The 20,365-nt window shown below is 34.7% G+C and overlaps 1 protein-coding gene across 1 annotated transcript in view; it reads left to right on the top strand.

The window, feature by feature from the left end:
• The window catches only part of LOC149788903 (uncharacterized), a 39,889-nt gene extending 20,222 nt beyond the window's left edge, over positions 1-19,667 (top strand). Inside the window, exons 10-17 of the mRNA XM_089975031.1 lie at positions 3,019-3,299; positions 3,735-4,435; positions 5,389-5,534; positions 7,028-7,155; positions 8,986-9,071; positions 10,424-10,581; positions 16,415-16,539; positions 17,554-19,667. Of these exons, the coding sequence (XP_089831157.1) occupies positions 3,019-3,299; positions 3,735-4,435; positions 5,389-5,534; positions 7,028-7,155; positions 8,986-9,071; positions 10,424-10,581; positions 16,415-16,539; positions 17,554-17,626 (1,698 nt within the window). The 3' untranslated portion in view covers positions 17,627-19,667. The remainder of the gene's footprint in view (positions 1-3,018; positions 3,300-3,734; positions 4,436-5,388; positions 5,535-7,027; positions 7,156-8,985; positions 9,072-10,423; positions 10,582-16,414; positions 16,540-17,553) is intronic.
• The last annotated feature ends 698 nt before the right edge of the window (positions 19,668-20,365 follow it).

The following is a 20,365-nucleotide window of genomic DNA, read 5'->3' as shown; positions in this document are numbered from 1 at the left end:
CTGCATTCAGCCAAACATTATTTTTACCTTATGCATGGTCATAATTCTCTCTGAGGAAATTTCGTTCTTCTGTCAGTGATCGAACGATGCACCTAAAGTATGGTCATTTGGACTCTCTCTCTCTCTCTCTCTCTCTCTCTCTCTCTCTCTCTATATATATATATATATATATATATATATATATATATATATATATAGGGTAATACATGGTAATATAATAAGTTCAAAACCTTGGTTTCTTTATGGCTCCAAATTAACATAAAAAAAGATATTATTGGTCAAATGTCGACAAGGTTACGTTAAGTCAACAATCATACGTCAGATATATATTACTTCAACTGTGTAAGCTAAATTGTGGGATACAATACTTACAGTAAAATTGTAGTAGTTCAACATTATAGCACACACCTAAAATAAAGACAATTCGATAAAATATTTATGATGTAGAACTTCTTAAAACATTATATATTTCTGCACGTTTTAAACTTTAATGCAAATTATTTCATTAAATGTATAAATCATTAGCTTCATTTTAAAATATGACACAAGACACAGCACGTTCAACTAATCTGAAAACATTATAATATTATATAGATATATAAATTGAGTCTTGCAAGTAAGAATAACTGCCCTGAAATCAACATAATCTTTCAAAAAAATATATGTTAGGGATTGTTATAAATAGCTCATGTTCGTGCTCTAAATCTGCAATACTGAACAATGTCCTGGCTAGTTTTCTTTCTGTGATTTAAAAAGGCTAGTCATTAAAAGTTTACGTTCGTGGCACTGCGTACAAGGAAGAACAATGTGAAAAATGGGAAAATGCAATAGACAGAATCCTGTGCTGTGAGAAAATCTGTGCGAATTGTAAATATTATCCTTGTCAAAACTGCCATTCTTTGGATCGCGTTGATCGTGAATTTAACATGCCTGAATCATTCAAATGAGTCACTATCAGCAGAAGGTTTTGCTCTAATTTTAAATATTTGCCCTGTTTCCCTCTAGTTCCAAGTTCACTAATATCGGTTATGGCTTGAACTGAGCGAACGAGCTTACACAAAGTTTTCCTGCAATATAAATTAATTTTGTCTCCTTCGAGCCAGCTAATGAAACATAGATGGCCTTTTTCTAGAGTCCAGTCTTATAACATCAATATTTCGATCACAATGACCCTGTATCCTGTTATCATTGACTAAAGATATGCAAAACATTTCGGGCAAACAACAACAACAACAACAACAACAATAATAATAATAATGATAATAATAATAATAATAATTGTCATCATCATCATTATTACTTTTATAGAACAGTCCATAGATATATACAGTGCATATATTCCACAATATTTTATTCCACCAATCTTCGAGAGTTAAATTTCAGCTACATGCGTACAAAGATAGTTAATAAATTGTGATTTAACGAGCATCAGCTCAATTTAGAAATGAATACACCTTTTTCTTAAAAGTACACGAAACAGTAAGGTTATGAACATTTATATCTGCAAAAATGTAAGCAGCTAGATAGAGCTGGAAGCCGTTATTGCAACACAAAATATTCAAACGCACCACAGTACTGTATAATATAGAAAATGAGAACAGAGAAGCCTACACAAATTGGTACGATATATTTTAAAGTATAATGATACAGTTTTTAAGGACAGTCAGGTCATGTGGCGCAACCATTTCAGTAATATTCACAATTTTGTTAAAAGTGGTGTCCGCATGAATCGTTTGGACACGTACACATCATTGGATGAAAATAATAGCTTTATTTCAGTCAAGAGTACGCAAATATGAACACAGTTCGTAAAATAAAAAACAACATATTTCAGTCAAGAGTACGCAAACAATCACACAGTTCGTATAATAAAAAACAACATATTTCAGTCAAGAGTACGCAAACATGCACACAGTTCGTAAAACAAAAGACAACATATTCCAGTTACGGGTACGCAAACATGCACACTGTTCATAAAACAAAAACAACATATTCCCGTCAAGGGTAGGCAAACGTGCACACTGTTCGTAAAACAAACAAAAACCAACATATTCCAGTCAAGGGTACGCAAACATGCACACAGTTCGTAAAAAACCAAACATATTCCAGTTAATGGTAGGCAAACTTGCACACAGTTCATGAAACAAAAATAACATATTCCAGTCAAGGGTGGGCAAACATGCACACAGTTCGTAAAACAAAAAAAACAACAAAAAAACAAAAAAAAAACATATTACAGTCAAGGGTACGCAAACATGCACACAGTTCGTAAAAAAATATATATTTCAGTTAAGGGTAGGCAAACATGCGCACAGTTCATAAAACAATAACAACATATTCCAGTTAAGGGTACGCAAACATGCACACAGTTCATAAAACAAAAACAACATATTCCAGTCCATGGTAGACTAACATGCACACAGTTCGTAAAACAAAAAAACAACAACAACATATTCCAGTCAAAGGTAGGCAAATATGCACACAGTTCGTAAAACAAAGCAAAAAAAAACATATTCCAGTCAAGGGTACGCAAACATGCACACAGTTCATAAAACAAAAACAACATATTCCAGTCCATGGTAGACTAACATGCACACAGTTCGTAAAACAAAAAAACAACAACAACATATTCCAGTCAAAGGTAGGCAAATATGCACACAGTTCGTAAAACAAAAACAACATATTCCAGTCCAGGGTAGACTAACATGCACACAGTTCGTAAAACAAAAAAAACAACAACAACATATTCCAGTCAAGTGTAGGCAAATATGCACACAGTTCGTAATACAAAAAAACAACATAATCCAGTCAAGGGTAGGCAAACATGCACACAGTTCGTAAAACAAACAACAACATATTAGAGTCAAGCGTACGCAAACATGCACACAATTTGTAAAACAAAAGACAACAACATATACAACTAATGTGCGATAAAAAATACCACTTTCGTGCGTGTGTGTGTGTGTGTGTGGTTTATTCTGATGCGAAATATTTTGATATATCAAATAATAATCATAGATTATCGAGCCACAGAAGACCATATCAGCAAAGACAAAAGATTCTAAAGACATAATGTCAGCCACTTCCTTCTACTCCATCATATGCGAGGGTGGAAAGCCGAACAAGCCCATCAACGTTATAGTGCCACTTCCTAATAATTACAACGGGAAAGGGCGTGTTGTCATTATCAGCATGGACAGAGACGAAGATGAAGAAGACGAAAATAGCTGGTCTATTTTGAACAAAGAAAAGAATGTTATCGATGACAGTGTCGTTTTAAATGTGGCTTCATCCTCAGTGTATGTTTGTTTTGATCTTTTACAATACTCAGTTTTCTAATTGATGTATGGACTAAACGCATAACTTGTTAATGTATGTATCATTGTAACTCTGATGATATTGTAAACTCACTTTTAAATTCTAAATGATCTGAGCACGTGCATGGAGTTCTGGTCTGTTAAACATTGTGTTGTCCGCGTATTTCCGATCCAGGGCTCAGTTCTTGCTGAACCATAATCAGAGAAATTGTTATTTCAGACGTTTGTGAAATATTTCTCGATGAGAGCTTTCTTCAGTTCATCTTAGCAAACAATCATCTCCCTTTTCAGATAACAATTAAATCTTCCTAGATATAATACTACTTTGCAAATTTTATATCAAATATTCTTTATTGTTTTTCATGCAAGGAGAGTAGTCATAATAAAACACTACGAGACTCTTTTCTAATTTACCAGAAATATTGTCATCGAAGCTGTTGCTCTAACAAAGACTGGAAACGACCTCGACCTGAAGAGACAGGTCAGTCAGCTCTTCAGAACATCCAGACAACGAAAGCATTCTGTCGTCTTTATCTTGTTCTTGAAACGAATAGAAAAGACAAACGCTTGGAAGCTTGCAATCGAATGCTGTCACGAGGACAAAGCAGCGGAGAGACAGAAGTACTGGGAAAATGAAAGTTATAAGAAACAGGGAGGGAAATCGAAAGATCAAATTGTAGCTTTATCTAAAGAAAAATATCAAGTGAAACTGGATGATGCCATAAAGGTTGTAGGAACAAGTGAAGATGTGATTTTGGAGTTCCATCCAAAGAGGAATAACTTTCAGCAGTTCATTATTCAGATGAAAGAGGACAAATCTTTTGTCAAGGGGAAACTGGATATTATTCAGCTACCGTCTGGACCTAGCAATGATGGAGGGTATGATAAGCCTGACATAGAAAAGTTGTTGACAAGCTTCGAATTCGAGCTAGATAGGATAGCAGTGCCGCCAATTCCAGGATTAGACCCGAATCCGAAAGAAACGACAGTGAATCATAAGAATGCACAGGAATTCACTCCAACGGCTAAAGAATTTCCTAGATTCACTCCAACGATTAAGGAAGTTCCTATATTCACTCCAACGGCTAAGGAAGTTCCTATATTTTCATCAACATCAGGTAAAATGAATGTCTTTTGTCAATTTAACCTGGATCTAATATTAGTACATGGAATAATATAGAATGAACCAAGGATAATTTAATTTGTGCATCACACAATAAACGCTTGCATGTCTTTAGGTAAGCAAGTTAAACTCGGTCTATATTCACAGTCTAAATAGGTAAATAAAGCAGTAAATATCGACACTGCACTGGTAAAATACGTTTAAGTAGATTTATGAATATGAACCAATGAATATGAACTATATTGGTTCACAATTACTGTTTATACACTACTGCATTGACAATTTGGGTCTGTTAAAAAGTATTTCAGAAATCTTTAAAAAAAAGTGTGATTTTGTCCAATATCCATGTTAGGACATTTTTAATGCGCATAAGAAGATTTTGGTGTACCAAAGAAATGTTTCAAGTGATATATATGTTGTAAGATTCCAAATGCCCCAACATTTGTTGTAATCCGGGTTTTAGCAAGATATTAATAACGTTTAGTCTGTAAATAAGCAAAATGAATTTTTGGGGGGCAAAGTTGACTTTTCCTATGAATCAAGCTGAGAGATGAAATACCATACTGGACATATTGGTAAAGTTTATTGTACTCTGCTTTTCTCGTTGAATCATAATAGTTGTACAATTCCTTGAGAGCATTCTCTCTTCATACATGATTTCTACTAAGAACCTCTATAAACAGCATAGAACATCCCCCATTTTAGAACATTTTGATTATATAATGAAGATTATGCAGAAAAATCCTTAAATTAATCATTACATATCACTGTTTTAAATCAGCCTGCGTATTTTAACTTCACGTGGTCCTATTATCTATTGTTTAATTTAGCTATTCACATACGTTGTCATTCATTACAATTCAGTTTCAAAGGGTGGGTAAAGTTGAAACGATAACGCTAGGTCCAACGATAAGTTGTTTTATACGCATATGTTTTGTACTATTGCAGACTTCTTGAATGATAACCAGATGAAACAGTTGATGGTGAAGCTAGCAGATGAATGGTTCCCAGTATTAATTCTGATGGGAATCTCCTTCTCTGAGTTAGAAAATGTCTTTACCACGCAAGGAGATATGCGAAATAAACTTGTCTCAGTAAGAAATTAATAAGGACTATCTTGTTCAGATGTTTTGCTCATTTTCTTTTACTTTGATAAATGCGTCGACGATGCAAGTCGGATACGATTTGATCTTGTTGTTAATTGTGCATACAAAATTACAGAAAGAAAAGGAACGTTTTCACTGATTCAAAATAATCTTCTTTTTAAATGATTTCATTTCCTTACAAGGTTGGCATTCTCATAAAAATAATATTCTATTGAATAAACTTTAAATGACTTCAGCAACCTTTGATTATAGTCACCTCTTGAATAGATGATTTTACACACAATGCGTATATTTGTGTAAATCACTTTCACCTCCTGAATAGACGATTTTACACACAATGCGTATATTTGTGTGAATCACTTATTTAGCATAATGTACGCGATGCTTTTAATTTACTCTGTGAAAAATCACGTTACGTACATGAAATATTTATATCTATTACTTCAAACTCTTTGGAAAGAATGCGAAACAAAGTAACAAAGACAATGTAGATGTATTGCAATTGTGTCATGAAGTACTGTATATGTATTGCAATTGTGTCATGAAGTACTGTAGATGAATTGCAATTGTGTCATGAAGTACTGTATATGTATTGCAATTGTGTCATGAAGTACTGTATATGTATTGCAATTGTGTCATGAAGTACTGTATATGTATTGCAATTGTGTCATGAAGTACTGTAGATGAATTGCAATTGTGTCAGGAAGTACTGTAGATGTATTGCAATTGTGTCATGAAGTACTGTATATGTATTGCAATTGTGTCATGAAGTACTGTATATGTATTGCAATTGTGTCATGAAGTACTGTATATGTATTGCAATTGTGTCATGAAGTACTGTAATTACTGCATATAGCTAACGATATAAAGGCAGTGTAACTAAATTATAATTTTCAAATATGTGTCAGATATTCAATAATATATGCAATATTAATGATGTTCGCTAGAAGAACTGATGTTTTATTTACATAGATGATAGTCCCAATAATCCAAAACCAGTTATATATTTATAGGCTGATGTGTCTTTTTTTGCATTGCTCGGTAATGAATATATATCCCCAAATAAGCGTATTACTTGAAAACTATGGGGAAAAGTAACCTCACTCAAAATATCGTTAAAATTAGTACTTAAGAATTCATCAAACTTGCACGGATTGAAAATCGTTGACTTCTTTTATTACTAAAAAAAACTAACTAAATTAAGGGCTATTTTAGTACACGAATTATTTTCATAATAACATTATTAGCGAGGGCACTTTAGTTTTCCGCAACGCAAAGTCTGCTCTACCGATGAACGACAGGTTGTAAATTGCTAATGAGGTTCAAAGCTCTTAAGTACTTCTCTTTGACTGTATCATTTTGTTAATAATCAGAGTATGTCAAGGTTTCAAATGACTTTATATGAAAGTCCATGGAATCTCCCCTTGAATACACTTTCAGATATTAAAGCAAGTTTATTTTCTTTCTTTCTTCTTCTTCAGATTGCTCTGAACTGGCGTGACAAAAGCAAGGGAAAAGAACATCTTGGGGTACCTGACATTGTTTCCGCTCTTGCAAAAGGCGGTGCATTTGCCTTGAGCAGAAGCTTTTGCGCTGACCTGAAAAAGTGGCATGTATTCGATATAATTATTTCTCTCTGTGACGAACAAATAAATGATCTAAGAAAAGGTGTGTGTGTATGTGTGTGTGTGTGTATACATATATATATATGTGTGTGTGTGTGTGTGTGTGTGTGCAATAGACTGACAACGAACAGTGCAAAACTAATATCTAAAAAGCCTGAACGCTTTCTACTCTTAATGAGTCTTTTTCAAAGGCAAATACAAAACAAAGACAAGACAAACAAATAAAACAGAAAAATGGTTATGTTTGCTAAAACTTGACATGTCTGTTTCTACAAGAATTAAACCTTTAAATTTATTATGTTTCAACTAGTTTATTTCAACTTGTTGCATATACTAGAAAATATTTTTATTGACCTAGAAATCGATGAGCCTTAACAACATCCGTTAATTTACAAATTATATCCCAGATATTTCATTGTTATAGTAGTAATTATAGGCTATTAAGCAAATTTAGAGAATTATCTAAAAGAAAATGTGTCGACTGCAAAAGATAATTTTATTTGTGCATGTCTGTCTTTTTCTAGTCTTCTTGGTTTTAATGTTCTATGGCGAAGTATCTAGTAAGATTCCTTTTCTTTCCTGGTTTCCGGGCTTCTGTACAGCTTCTTTGGCAGCCAATGGATCTATGAAGGTTGATCCTTTTGTGCGGCTTTTCAGTTTCTCCGACATACTAAAGGCTACAGATCTTACATGTGATGAGATAAATTACATTCTCTGTTTTGTACGTTTTGTTTGGACCATATATGTTTAGTTTTTCTCCAGTCACTGTGCTAGAAAATGCCCTGGTCTCTATCATATGTTGACAGGTTTTGCACCTTTCATCGCCACGGAGACCAGTTTGACTAGGGTGGTCTTGATTAGTGACTGGCGTTAACTTCGCCCTGACTAGGATGTCCTTGATGTTTTTGGTCTCTGCAGGTTTGTTAGAGAGGATTAACATTAGTTCGTCCGACGATTCCACGATGGACCAGTGTTACCTACTTTGGGGTTGTCTGGAATGAAGGTCAGGATCAATGGTATGCTATCAGCCTTTTCCTTCTTTCCATATTTCTCTGTCTGCGCCTGTTCGAGTCTCATATTCAGCCAATGTGGATATGTGAGAAAGCTTGCCAATAGCTTCTCGTGGGTCGGTGGTTCTTTCGGTGGTTTTCCCGGGGTTTTCCTCCACCATTCATACTGGACGCCAGGTGTAGCCTATCGTGTGCTGAAAATGACGTTAAATCCCACAACAACAACAACAACTTTCCATATTTTAGTAGGTCATTGCGGTTTGTTTGTTTAGCCCTTTTGGTTGCCTCCGTAATCAGGTTTGTTTGTTTAGCCCTTTGGGTTGCCTAAGCAATCAGGTCTTTGTCGTAGCCTCGATAAATTAAATGTTTAGATAGTTCTTCAGACCTTTTTTTAGGAATGTTTCATCGTCGGAGCAAATTCTACCTATCCTGAGTGCCTGGTTATATGGGATGTTCCTAATGCAGTGTTTTGGATGACGGCTGGTTGGGATAATATAGTGGTGGTTGTCGGTTGGTTTTGAGTTGATGTCGGTATGGAGCTTGTTTTCTACCAGTCTTGTTGTTGTGTCGAGGTTTTCTACCAGTCTGGTTTTTGTGCCGCAAATCTTCATGCAGTTGTAAATTTGCAACTGTGTTCTTAATCATGGAGTAAAGCAGTGACCTGTGGAAGGTCGATTTTTAAAAACAAATCAAGTTTTTAAATCTACTTTTGTAATGAGATATTTATTAGGTGGTGTCTGATGTGATTAGTTTAAGAATTGTCAAATACACATCTTATTGAAATGCATAACCATTACTTTTTAGGCATGACAATCAAACGAACCGAGATGATGTCTTCTACAAGTGGTTGGAAAAAGCTTATTCGGACAACAACTTGCTCAATCCAGGAGGTAACATAGTATTACCTTAAAATATCTTTAATATTTTTCTGCTTAAATTCGCTAATTAATAGATTTAGTTTATGTTGACATTTTAGTGCTTCTGTTTTACTAATTCTTGCTAACGATATCATTAGCGTATATTATTAGCAAAAAAGATTTTACATACACCATAAGTAGCTCTGCGTGTTCACGGTAGAGTTTGATAAAATACACACAAAAGCATTTTTGTCCTTTGGGGAGCTTGTTTTCTAAAGCTTTCGTTCGACTACTTCTAATGCAAAAGTGAGTTTTGGAATATATTAATCCAATATGGCTTTATTTTGTTATGACCTTCAACACATTTCAATATGCCCTTTGTTTACTTTACGTTGCCAACCTACGTATTTGCTGAGTGGAAAAGTCCTCAAAACATTTTTATTATACACATCTATAGTACTAAATTATTTTGACGTTCTCTCATCTGTTTCTAACACTTATGTGAATTTTCTGGTATTCTCACGAACAAAAACCTTTTCACTGGTTCGATATTTAGTGCTTCGTGCTTAGAAACCCATAATGAATATGTTGAAATGGAAATGTTGTGTGTAAATACGCGGAATATGCAGTGTTTGCTGACATCAGATTTTCTTACTTGATACTATTTATTTGCATCGTTTAACCAAGTCTGTCAACAATAGTATTCGCTGTAGTATTTTGTTACAATCTCATTTTAATATTAAAATGCCAGAGCAGATTTTATAAGTAATTCTTAGGATAAATTTCTTTGAAAGATGCTTTATTTGTTTAAAAAATACAAATTAATGTTAAAGGAAACCACTGAAACAAGTTTGTTTTCAGAGGTGCCCTAACGAATCACTTCCAAGATATATATATATATATATATATATATATATATATATATATATATATATATATATATATATATATATGTGTGTGTGTGTGTGTGTGTGTGTGTGTGTGTTATGGGCGTCACTATGTGTGCGTTCATTATTGTTCTTGAGAATGACTTTGCTATAGATCAAACGGTAGGGAAACTTTTTCTGTTTCCTACTCCGTTTCCCAGCTTCATATACGTTTACAGTTCTGACCCCCAAAAATAAACATGAAGATTACAGATTTAGATTATGTTTTTCACCTGATAATTCGTTTGTTTAATTTTTATTTATTTTTGCATTTCCCTGTAGACGTTATCAATAACTCGGGTCGTTAAAATGCTCAGGCTTCTCTCATCTTTTGGTCTTATGAGTTTGTGTCCTTTTTGCAAGTTTGTTTTTCTCCCTTGAGGAAGAGCTTGAACATTGGGAATCAACCTTATGGGACATTATTATGATGTATCTTTTGTATGGTAATCTCTCTTGCAGACTACAACTGTCCAATGTCAGACAGCTACCTGGCGATTATCAGTACATACCTAGAACCATCCTTCGAAACGGCCAGTGCATTGCATCTTACTAAAGAAGAACATACGGAGGTTGTTGCAGACAAGGCGTACATAAACAACCGTTTGAAAGTTATGAAGGTATGACCTATGAATGTCGGTTTACTGAATTATGAATTCACAAAGTTTGCCTGCATTGCCTTATGGCCAAATAGCCAAATGATTTTATCCCTGAGTCCATCCTGTCTCGCTCTACGTCTGTCGACATTTGCTTTTCACCATTTTTTCTTTTTCTCAAAACCATGTACAATTTAGATCACATTTTGTCATTTTCCATTCTGGCACTACTTGTTTTTAAATGTGCGATTTTTAACGTACCTTTAACATTTTTCAGTCATATCGCTACGTTGTCTGCAATGTGGCAGTACCATTAGATATTTTACTTTTCCACCCATGATTCTGATTTGCTGTATAACATAGTCACTCTTTATGATAAAGAAATTTCAAAAATATTTCACTTTCAAAAGAGTTGATCTGAATACGACTCGTTTTGTAAGGGTCCTGGCAGCAAGGTCTTTGAGTGTAAGTCTGGTGGCTGGGGCAAGACAACGCTAAGTGGCACTGGATCTAGTAAAAGCACATTTAGTTGACAGTTTATGTATAATGCAAATTAATGACATATGCATCGGACATGTGCACAAATTCAACAACGGATATAACAAACTTACATCGTTCCTAATTGGATACGTCGTATGTCAACATATATGATCAACGCGTGGAATTTATCAACATATATGATTAATGTATTGATAAATCGACATATATGATCCGTGATTGAAATTTATATGATCAGTATATGGAGTTTATAAACATGTAAACTGTATGGAATTATCAGCAAATATGGTTGATGTATGTACTTGTCAGCAAGTGTGATCAATGTATCGTTCACCAACAAGTATGATGCTATATTAAATATTCCATCAATATACATAATGATATTAGTCTCGTGGAGTCAAAGCGATGAGCAATATATTCAAACACACGGATCCCGACAAAGGGTTAAGGAACGAACTCGTATGGTCCGCTCCTCCCAGCCTGCCAGAGGACGCCACAATACCACCCACCATACCCCAATTGGTCCAGAACCTTTGATTCCTTACAGTACGTTAACTGGTATTGTCGCTCGAACGTCATCAATGTCTATATGTTGATTCTAGTTTGCTAAAACGAGAAAATGGAGAGGATCCAATTGTAATCTGCCTGGTAAAGCTAGGTCCCCAGAAGAGATAAATGTATGAGCCAGTAACGTGGTCTTGGGTCGCAGTGCCTTCAGAGGGTTAGGATTTTATCTGCCCTGTCCCGCATGTCACGCAGCAATCCTCTGTTCATGAGAATATTTATTCCAACGTAATTAAATCTTGAGTTGGAGTCTTCTCTGACTCTCAAGATTCAGTAAATGGCCCAGACTGGTTCTTATGAAGAAACAGAGTGACAGATCTAGTCTGAGGGGCTTTAGCTGGCCAGTGTAGATAAATCAATTGTTGGAATATTGTAGAATACGGATCCCCAGTGACCTTACGTGGACGGCAACTACTAAGATTCTAGGATGCGGAGGCTAGGCGGAACGGTAGAGTGGGAAATTAGAAGACCTCGCTATGGAAACAAAACTGGTGGTATTTAATCAAAAGATGAAATGTAACAATGTGAAAGTATGTAGCGTGAAGGTCGATGAGGACAATCCAATCAACGAGTCTGGTGGCATTCCTGACGGAGGCTGTGGTCTCCATTGTCAAGGTTTCTCCGCAAAAAAACGTGTGTAATGGTAAACGGTCGATAATTGGTCGTTATATTACCCTTTTTGGTATCAGGAAAATCTGGAGATAGAATACCGAAGACCGTTCGTTAAACGCCCTCTCTAATGGCACTGAAATGAGCCGACGGACGAGAAACACACTGCAAGAGAGAAAACAGTACCCAGCGATTTCCTTTCACGAGATGGATACTCACCCATACGTATTGAATCCACTTGGTCAATATATATGCAATATGCAAGATGGGTAATATAATTAATGATGCCCATAATCATTCATGAATACAAAAACAGTAGTGTTTATTCTCATTTTAAGTCCATCTCTGAAGGAAGCCACTGGATATATTGGGTTTGGAAGAAGGAAATAGTGTAGTCGTTTCTAATCTCAATGTGAATACTATTCCAGAGCAACGTTCCAAAGTACTGGACACTTTTCTGAATAATTCAATATTTGGTTTGGAAATTTTATAATATTTGGTAGACATCGATCACAGGTGGGGAGTATTATCAGGTAGTATCTGCTGGAATAGTGACTATAAATATATTGGAGTTTTATTATTAGCTATATTAAATTGGCTTTTCTTAATTGGATTCGGTTAATAATAGGTAATAATTTAACGTACCAGCTAAATTTGCCCTGCTTTCTGTTTGGCTTGATATGAGCCACAATGATTTTTTTGAAGATGTGCTAATTTTGATATATTTTATAATTTAAATTTCCCTACACTCTATTAAAGTAATCTAAACAGGGTTGTATGTAACTGTTATAAAATAGTTTTCTTGCCTTTCTGGAAGAAAATATATTGTCCTACTGAGAACCTTTAATCTTAAATTAACCTTTTCTTGATATACTTTATATATTCAGTCCATGATAGTTTATTGTCTATGCAAAACCCCAAGTAGTCTGTCGTGACAGACCATTTTCAAATTTGTATCCTTCCATATTAGACATAGTTAATCACTATCAAGATTTGTTGTTTTGCTGTGCTGAGGTTTGTTTATCCAGTATTTACTACCATGCCACTGCATGTAAATCAGTTGTCCATCTTGTTTGAGGCATCCTGTAAAATTAATCCAGTTTATGCTTTGTGTTTTGGATGTTTGATAATGTTGTGTCGTCTGCAGTGAGATCTGTAGATAAAACTGAGTCCCCTAGTAAGAGTGGTAGTTCATTAATAAATGATATTAATAGTAATGGACCTATAATTTAGCCCTGTCGGACTGGACCATATCAAATTGGTTCCAGGTTCAGAAAGAACATCATTTGTATAAACTTGCTGTCTTTTCTCATTTAAGTATGACGTAAACCACCAAACTGTGCTTTCATCACATTGGTAAATGTTTTGTTTCCTCAAAAGAATTTCATGAACCACCATGTCAAAATCTTTCCTAAAATCAACAAATACAGATCATATTTTATAGATGCAGAAACTAAATATGTAAGGGTTGAAAATAGACCATCCCTAAAGATGTCAAAATCCAGGCCCTTACTAGACCTCTTGGAAACCTCCTTAACCATGAAAGGGTGTGGGAGCAAAAACAGGTTTGTATGGGAGATATCCCAGAGATTCTTTCCAAGCTGGAGAAAATCTAGTGTGGTCGGAACCTGAAAGCTTGGTGCACAGAGCCCTGTATTAAATGATGTTAAACCTCATTATTCGCCTTGTCACAATAGCAGATCCATTCATAATCAGCTGTCTTTATTAAATGGTTGGGAGGCATTTGGGGAGACGCTGGAAGAAAGTGCCATTTCAGATCCTTCTACATCAAACGTTTGAGAATTTAAGAGTACTAATAGTACATCATCATTCTGTTCTGGGAGGCTGGACTTTCCAACCCATTACCTCTCTGCTGCAGGGGAGACTTGTGGGGACCTTGACCCATAACTTCACATGCAGAACTAAAGGACTGTCACTAGTGGCACACTCTTCAAATGTGGATGAGACGCTGTCGGAGTGTTTGACAAAAGAAGGCCTGTCCCTCTTCTCCATTTTGACCCTGCTTCAGAAGATGTTGTCCCATGGACTGCAATACTGGCATCACTTCCACAAGAAGGTCTGCCCTTCTCTCGTTTTTGACCCTGCTTCAGAAGATGTTGCCCCATAGACTGCAATACTGGCATCACTTCCACAAGAAGGCCTGCCCTTTTCTCATTTTTGACCCTGCTTCAGAAGATTTTGTCTCACAGACTGTTATGCCAGCATCTCAAGGCCTAGATGTACAAGAGAAGGACCACTCATTTTACTGCAGTAGAAATCCCAACATCCCATTTGGTATTTAGCCAGATTATAGTGAAGGGGTATTGATTCAATCCAATTTCTAACACATTCATCTCTGGAGGATGTGATGAAAGCCATGTTTTGGCAATCTTACATGACCTTTTCCTCCTTCTGCATTCACTCATTGGCTCAGCAGAGCTAAAGCATATTTTCTTTGGGTTTGATAATAGTTGCACAAAAAGTGACCTGTGCAAATACCATTGAGTAGTAGTAACATGTCTACCATAAGGATGAATATTCATCCCTTTTTCCTTCACCAGTTTGTAGACTCATCAGCCTCCAACTGAACTGGAAAATTCAGCTATGCAATAGCAACATGTTTAGTACTACTGATAATTAAATCTAGCTTTCTCAGAAGTAAAACTAATGCTAATGATGTAATACTTACCTGTTTCTATTGCTAGAGTCTCTTCTCAGAGGTAAAACTAATGCTAATGATGTAAACTTACCTGTCGCTATTGCTAGAGTCCCTTCTCAGAGGTAAAACTAATGCTAATGATGTAATACTTACCTGTTGATATTGCTAGAGTCCATTCTCCTGCCCTGTGCTGATGTCATAGTAGTTGGAGTATTATGATCTGAAAAGAGTGAGAGCTAGCTAGTGTACATGGATTGCATATTGGAAAGCTAGTGTACATGGGCCAGAGTCATGGGCTGGATATTGGAAAGCTAGTGTACATGGGCCAGGGTCATGGGTTGGATATTGGAAAGCTAGTGTACATGGGCCACAGTCATGGGTTGGATATTGGAAAGCTAGTGTACATGGGCCATGGTCATGGGTTGGATATTGGAAAGCTAGTGTACATGGGCCATGACCATGGGTTGGATATTGGAAAGCTAGTGTACATGGGCCATGGTCATGAGTTGGATATTGGAAAGCTAGTGTATATGGGCCATGGTCATGAGTTGGATATTGGAAAGCTAGTGTACATGGGCCATGGTCATGGGTTGGATATTGGAAAGCTAGCGTACATGGGCCAAGGGAATGGGTTGGATATTGGTAAGCTAGTGTACATAGGCCACGGTCATGGGTTTATTGAACTTTCCATAAATCACCCATTGATTTCATATCACATGACTGAGGGTATTTTTCATATGGAAAAGAGTAAACTATGCAAAATAAGTATGTTTTACATTAGTTTTCACACACACAAACCACTACATTTCCAGTGCAAATTCCCTATGTTTTGTGAAACTGGTGTATCATACAGTAGCTTACAAGACAAAGCAAACAAAGTTCTGGGCTACTTTTCCTGAAAAGAAATACTCAACAGAATTGTATTCCACTTACAGTTTGGTTCAATAGAAGCTGATTAGTCTTTGAATTACTAAGAATAAGAATTGGTCTTTGAATTACTAAGAATAAGAAAAATAAATTAATTAACTTCTCAAAAATTCTTGACAGTATTATTACCATAGACTGTTCCCTGTTTATATATGACTTCTGTATAATATATTGGTAACCTTCATTACTGAAACTGAAACAAAATTACATTACTTTCTATTAATAAAGAAGCTGTACCCATTTGAAGTGAATTTGATGATGATCAATAGGTTTAAGATCTTTCCATCCACAATACCTGAGCAATCCCTATTCCTTATTGATTTAGGCCCAGGCAGACCTGATGGGCAAAACAAATACCATTTATCAAATTGTAATATTACATAAAATATTCTTCTTATTTTACAATGTTTTCATTGAACTTTATTGCTTGTACATTTTGGTGACATTGCAAAAACATCTTAACACATGATTACATTCTATTACACTAAATAAATAAGTCAATGTTCATATTTTGACTCTTTTATCATAAGCATCACATGCTGTTCTCTGACTATCTTCTGAATACTCATTTTATATATTTTTCTCTCTAACTTTGTAAAGCTATTGGTAATTTTCCGAAAGAAAAGTCCATCGCTGATTAAGGGATTGGAAAACCTGATCTTGGCACTGGAGATCTTGAACAAACCTCGACCAAAGAAGTGGGCTATCATGTGTGCCAGTGCTTGGTAAGTTTGAGGTCTAACGGCCTCTTTTAGCAAAGCTAATCTCAGTGAGAGTTTTAAACTCAAAGTCTGCCTTGTTTGAAGACCAAATCATGTCTTCAATAAAATTATATATGCAGGTTCACATCAAATATCCTTTAATCATGGAAAGTTCCTGCATCTTGCACGTATCAAAGGTTGTCTCCTTTTGATTTTGAGAGTTAATAGAAAATCAATCATTCTGGTAGATTCTTTATTGAGAAAGTTCATCTTTTTTTCATTTAGTTTACGTAAAAGATTGTTCTGAATTATTAAGACAGACATGGGGAGGTAATTTACTCTTCGTAAAAGAAATTAATATTTAATAAAGTTCATTCATGTTTTAAGTCATCATATAAAAAATAATATATTCAGCAGTTAGGTGAAATGGTACCAATACATAAATGAATTCAAAATATTAAATCGTGTTTATGCAAAGTTGTCCTGGAGGTCAAGTCCAACTGTAAACAACACACTCAGATCAGCCATTGCATAATGCTCTGGGAGATCAAGGTGTATTTGTTTATTTTACTGATTACTCCTATCAAACAGCATAGACCCAGATCTGCCAGTACCTTATGTGATGGTAGATATGGATCTAAACACTTTGCATTTATAGTTGATTTATAAGTAAATTCATATGTTATATGTGAAGGAAACATTGACAACTAATAACCTTAATTTTAATTAAAGTTTCTAACATGAGACAGTGCATATAATAGAATGGAACACTTTAAAAGTTCATGCACATACAACATGGATTTCTTCAGATAAATCTTTATACGAAATATGTGATTCTAGTTTAATCATTGTTTTCTGCTCTTTCAATCAGTAACACATCCATAAAGTAAAAGCTGCCTAAACTCTGCCAAAATCATTTAAAACTTATCTTTAGGCAGAGGTGATAATTTTTCAATACTTTTTCTTAACTGTTCTGAAAAAATGTCTGCAGATGACTATAGTTTAAATTTTAATCCAATCACCAACATTTAATTTTAGGGTCAAACGGACAGCTGATCCAAAAGACCCATTCAGGACCCAGGTTGATGAACTGATGAAGAAACTCAATTAAGAAGCAATGGAATAAAATGGCTAACTGACTGAATCAAAAGCTTTCATGTCATGCCATGATTGTTGGATTTTGTCTCACATAAATGTGTCTTGCACTGAAAACTCCACACACTCACATTTTAATGAACTATGTTTTGAACAGAACAGTTTTACATGATGATGGCTTGCTTAAATATCTGCATGTACATAACAAGTCTTCAGTGGATGTTCATTTTCATCCAAATGGAATTGGCTTCAGTAGGAAATATTTCTTTGGAATTTTCATGTTTGTTTTTCTTCCTTCAGCAAGCCATCTATTTACTGAAATAGTTTCCTACTTTAAAAATGAAAAAGCTGAGGTATTTATATTATTTTTCTTAACATTGGAAATGTGTGCTCTTATTCTGCACTGCTGTTTGCATTGTATTTATATTCTTGCATTTTATGATTGTTTTGATACTCCGTTTTCCATTGAAAAGGTTTATTGTGTATTTTTTTACTGATGATTTGTGCTGCATAATAGAAGTTTTAATATTTGGTATATCAACATGCTGTCATTAGTGTCACTCGCATGTTCAAATTTTGTCTCCTGTTTATTTCCAGAGATGGATGAAGATACTCTTGATTTTATAACAATTTTTTAAACATAAATTCATTTAATTTTATGCTAGTCTGTGAATTACTGGATTTTCAAAGAGAAATAATTTTTATACTAACTGGAGGGAAATACAAGATATAATTTTTCACTGCTAGGCCAATGATATTAGATCAGTCACCAATTTGTTTAGCCATTTTCAGACATTTGTGTAGTATTGTGGTAAAAATTGCTGCCTCACATACAGATGAACCAAATTCAAACCCAATGATGTACTTATTAATTGTTATGTCATGTTTGTATTAGGTACTGTTTTACATTCATTTGGGAAGGATTATTATCTTACTACCGATACTTTCTGTGCATATACACACAAAACATGGAAGAACATAACTGGTTAACCACTGACAATATCTCAAAGGATAACAACTGACAATATCACAAAGGATAACCACTGACAATATCCCAAAGGATAACAAATGACAATATGACATTAAGGATAACCACTGACAATATAACACAGGATAATGACTGACAATAGCACACAGGATGATGATTGACAATATCCTGCAGGATAACCACTGACAATATCATGCAGGATAACCACTGACAATATCACAAAGGATAATGACTGACAATGTCACACAGGATAACCACTGACAATATCACACAGGATGATGATTGACAATATCACACAGGATAACCACTGACAATAACATACAGGATAAAGTAAGAAATATGCTATTTATGCATCTGTCTGTTATAAATATTGCTAGCCAAATATTTGAGCAAGATATATAAAGAAAATTTGCTTGCTCCTAGTGACTAATGGAGACATTCCATGGTATGGATGAACAATTTAAGCATTTTCATTCACCCTATGAAATATGTTGTTCACTCATTTCAAGAAAATATCAACTTTGTACATTACTCCCATAGTTTTATTTAAGTTGTATAGATCTTCTGCCAAGTGTAGCTTTCCATACAAAATACTAGTCAGCATAATTCAGATACCTGATGAATTAAATGTATTGCATACGAAGAAATAGCCACTGAGTGCTCTTTTTATCCTTTTCTATTGTTTGTCAATTAATCTTTATGAATTTCCTATTTACATGTGAATAACATTTCATTTGTCTTTTGAATTTGAGAACAAGAACTCATTTTAGGTTTCAGTAAAACCATCTTGCACCATTACTAAAATCTTTATCACATCTATTGTGAATGGAAAAAGTAAAAAACATACTACACATTTCTTTTTTGCATATACATGTATATTCAATGTAATTATATTCTGTATTGACATAATGTGTAATTCTACAAAGCTAAGATGCAGGCATCTTATTTGGTTGTGTTTGCTGGACTAGCACATTGATGTAGCTATGCATAATGCTTGTGAAACTCTTTTCTTTTTTATGTACATGTATTTTCTATTTTTCTATTAGGATTTAATAAAATGCAAATTTTATTTTGTGTGTTATATTGTGCCTTATATTTTCAGTGGATTTGACGAAAACATGAGAGCAATTATATTTTCAGCTAATTTCAAAGTCTGGAATTTGTATTGTCTTCTTTAAGAATGTAAAAGTTGCAAACAGTTATCACAAAATAAAAACTAACATAAATATTTTAGAACAAAGAAAAACTGTAATCTTCAGAAACTGCTGAATTCAGCTATTTCAAGGCATCATGCCATGAGCACTAGAGCCATTGCATTCTCAAGCACAGACATTCTGAGTGTTGGAACTACTTGTTGTTCCCCTACCACCCGGTTGAATAGGTATAATTTACCAAAACAGTACAAATGCTAACATTTCATAATTAAATACCTTTTAATCTCAATACATGTAAAACTGATGTAGATGTCTGCTGTAAGGTTTTATTTGTGTATTGGACATAGCAGATATGCTTATTTCATTGATGAATGAAAAACAGTTGTATTATGTTCATACTTAGTGCATCAAGTTTACCATTGAAAGAAAATTTATCCTGTGGCATTATAGTTAATGTTACAGAGGAGGAAATGATACACCATCAAAATCCTTAAGTTACAGTGTTTTAGTGTGCCAAATTGTAATTTAGTTGTGTGCACTATTTGATTTTGTAAGGTAATCAAATCAAAATTATTAATAATAATAATAATAACCGACCCAATAAGCTATCATA

Source organism: Sinohyriopsis cumingii, chromosome 11 (assembly GCF_028554795.1).
Source record: "Sinohyriopsis cumingii isolate HCF-2022 chromosome 11, ASM2855479v2, whole genome shotgun sequence".
Classification (NCBI taxonomy): Eukaryota; Metazoa; Mollusca; class Bivalvia; order Unionida; family Unionidae; genus Sinohyriopsis; species Sinohyriopsis cumingii.
This window is presented reverse-complemented; position numbering and strand designations above follow the sequence as displayed.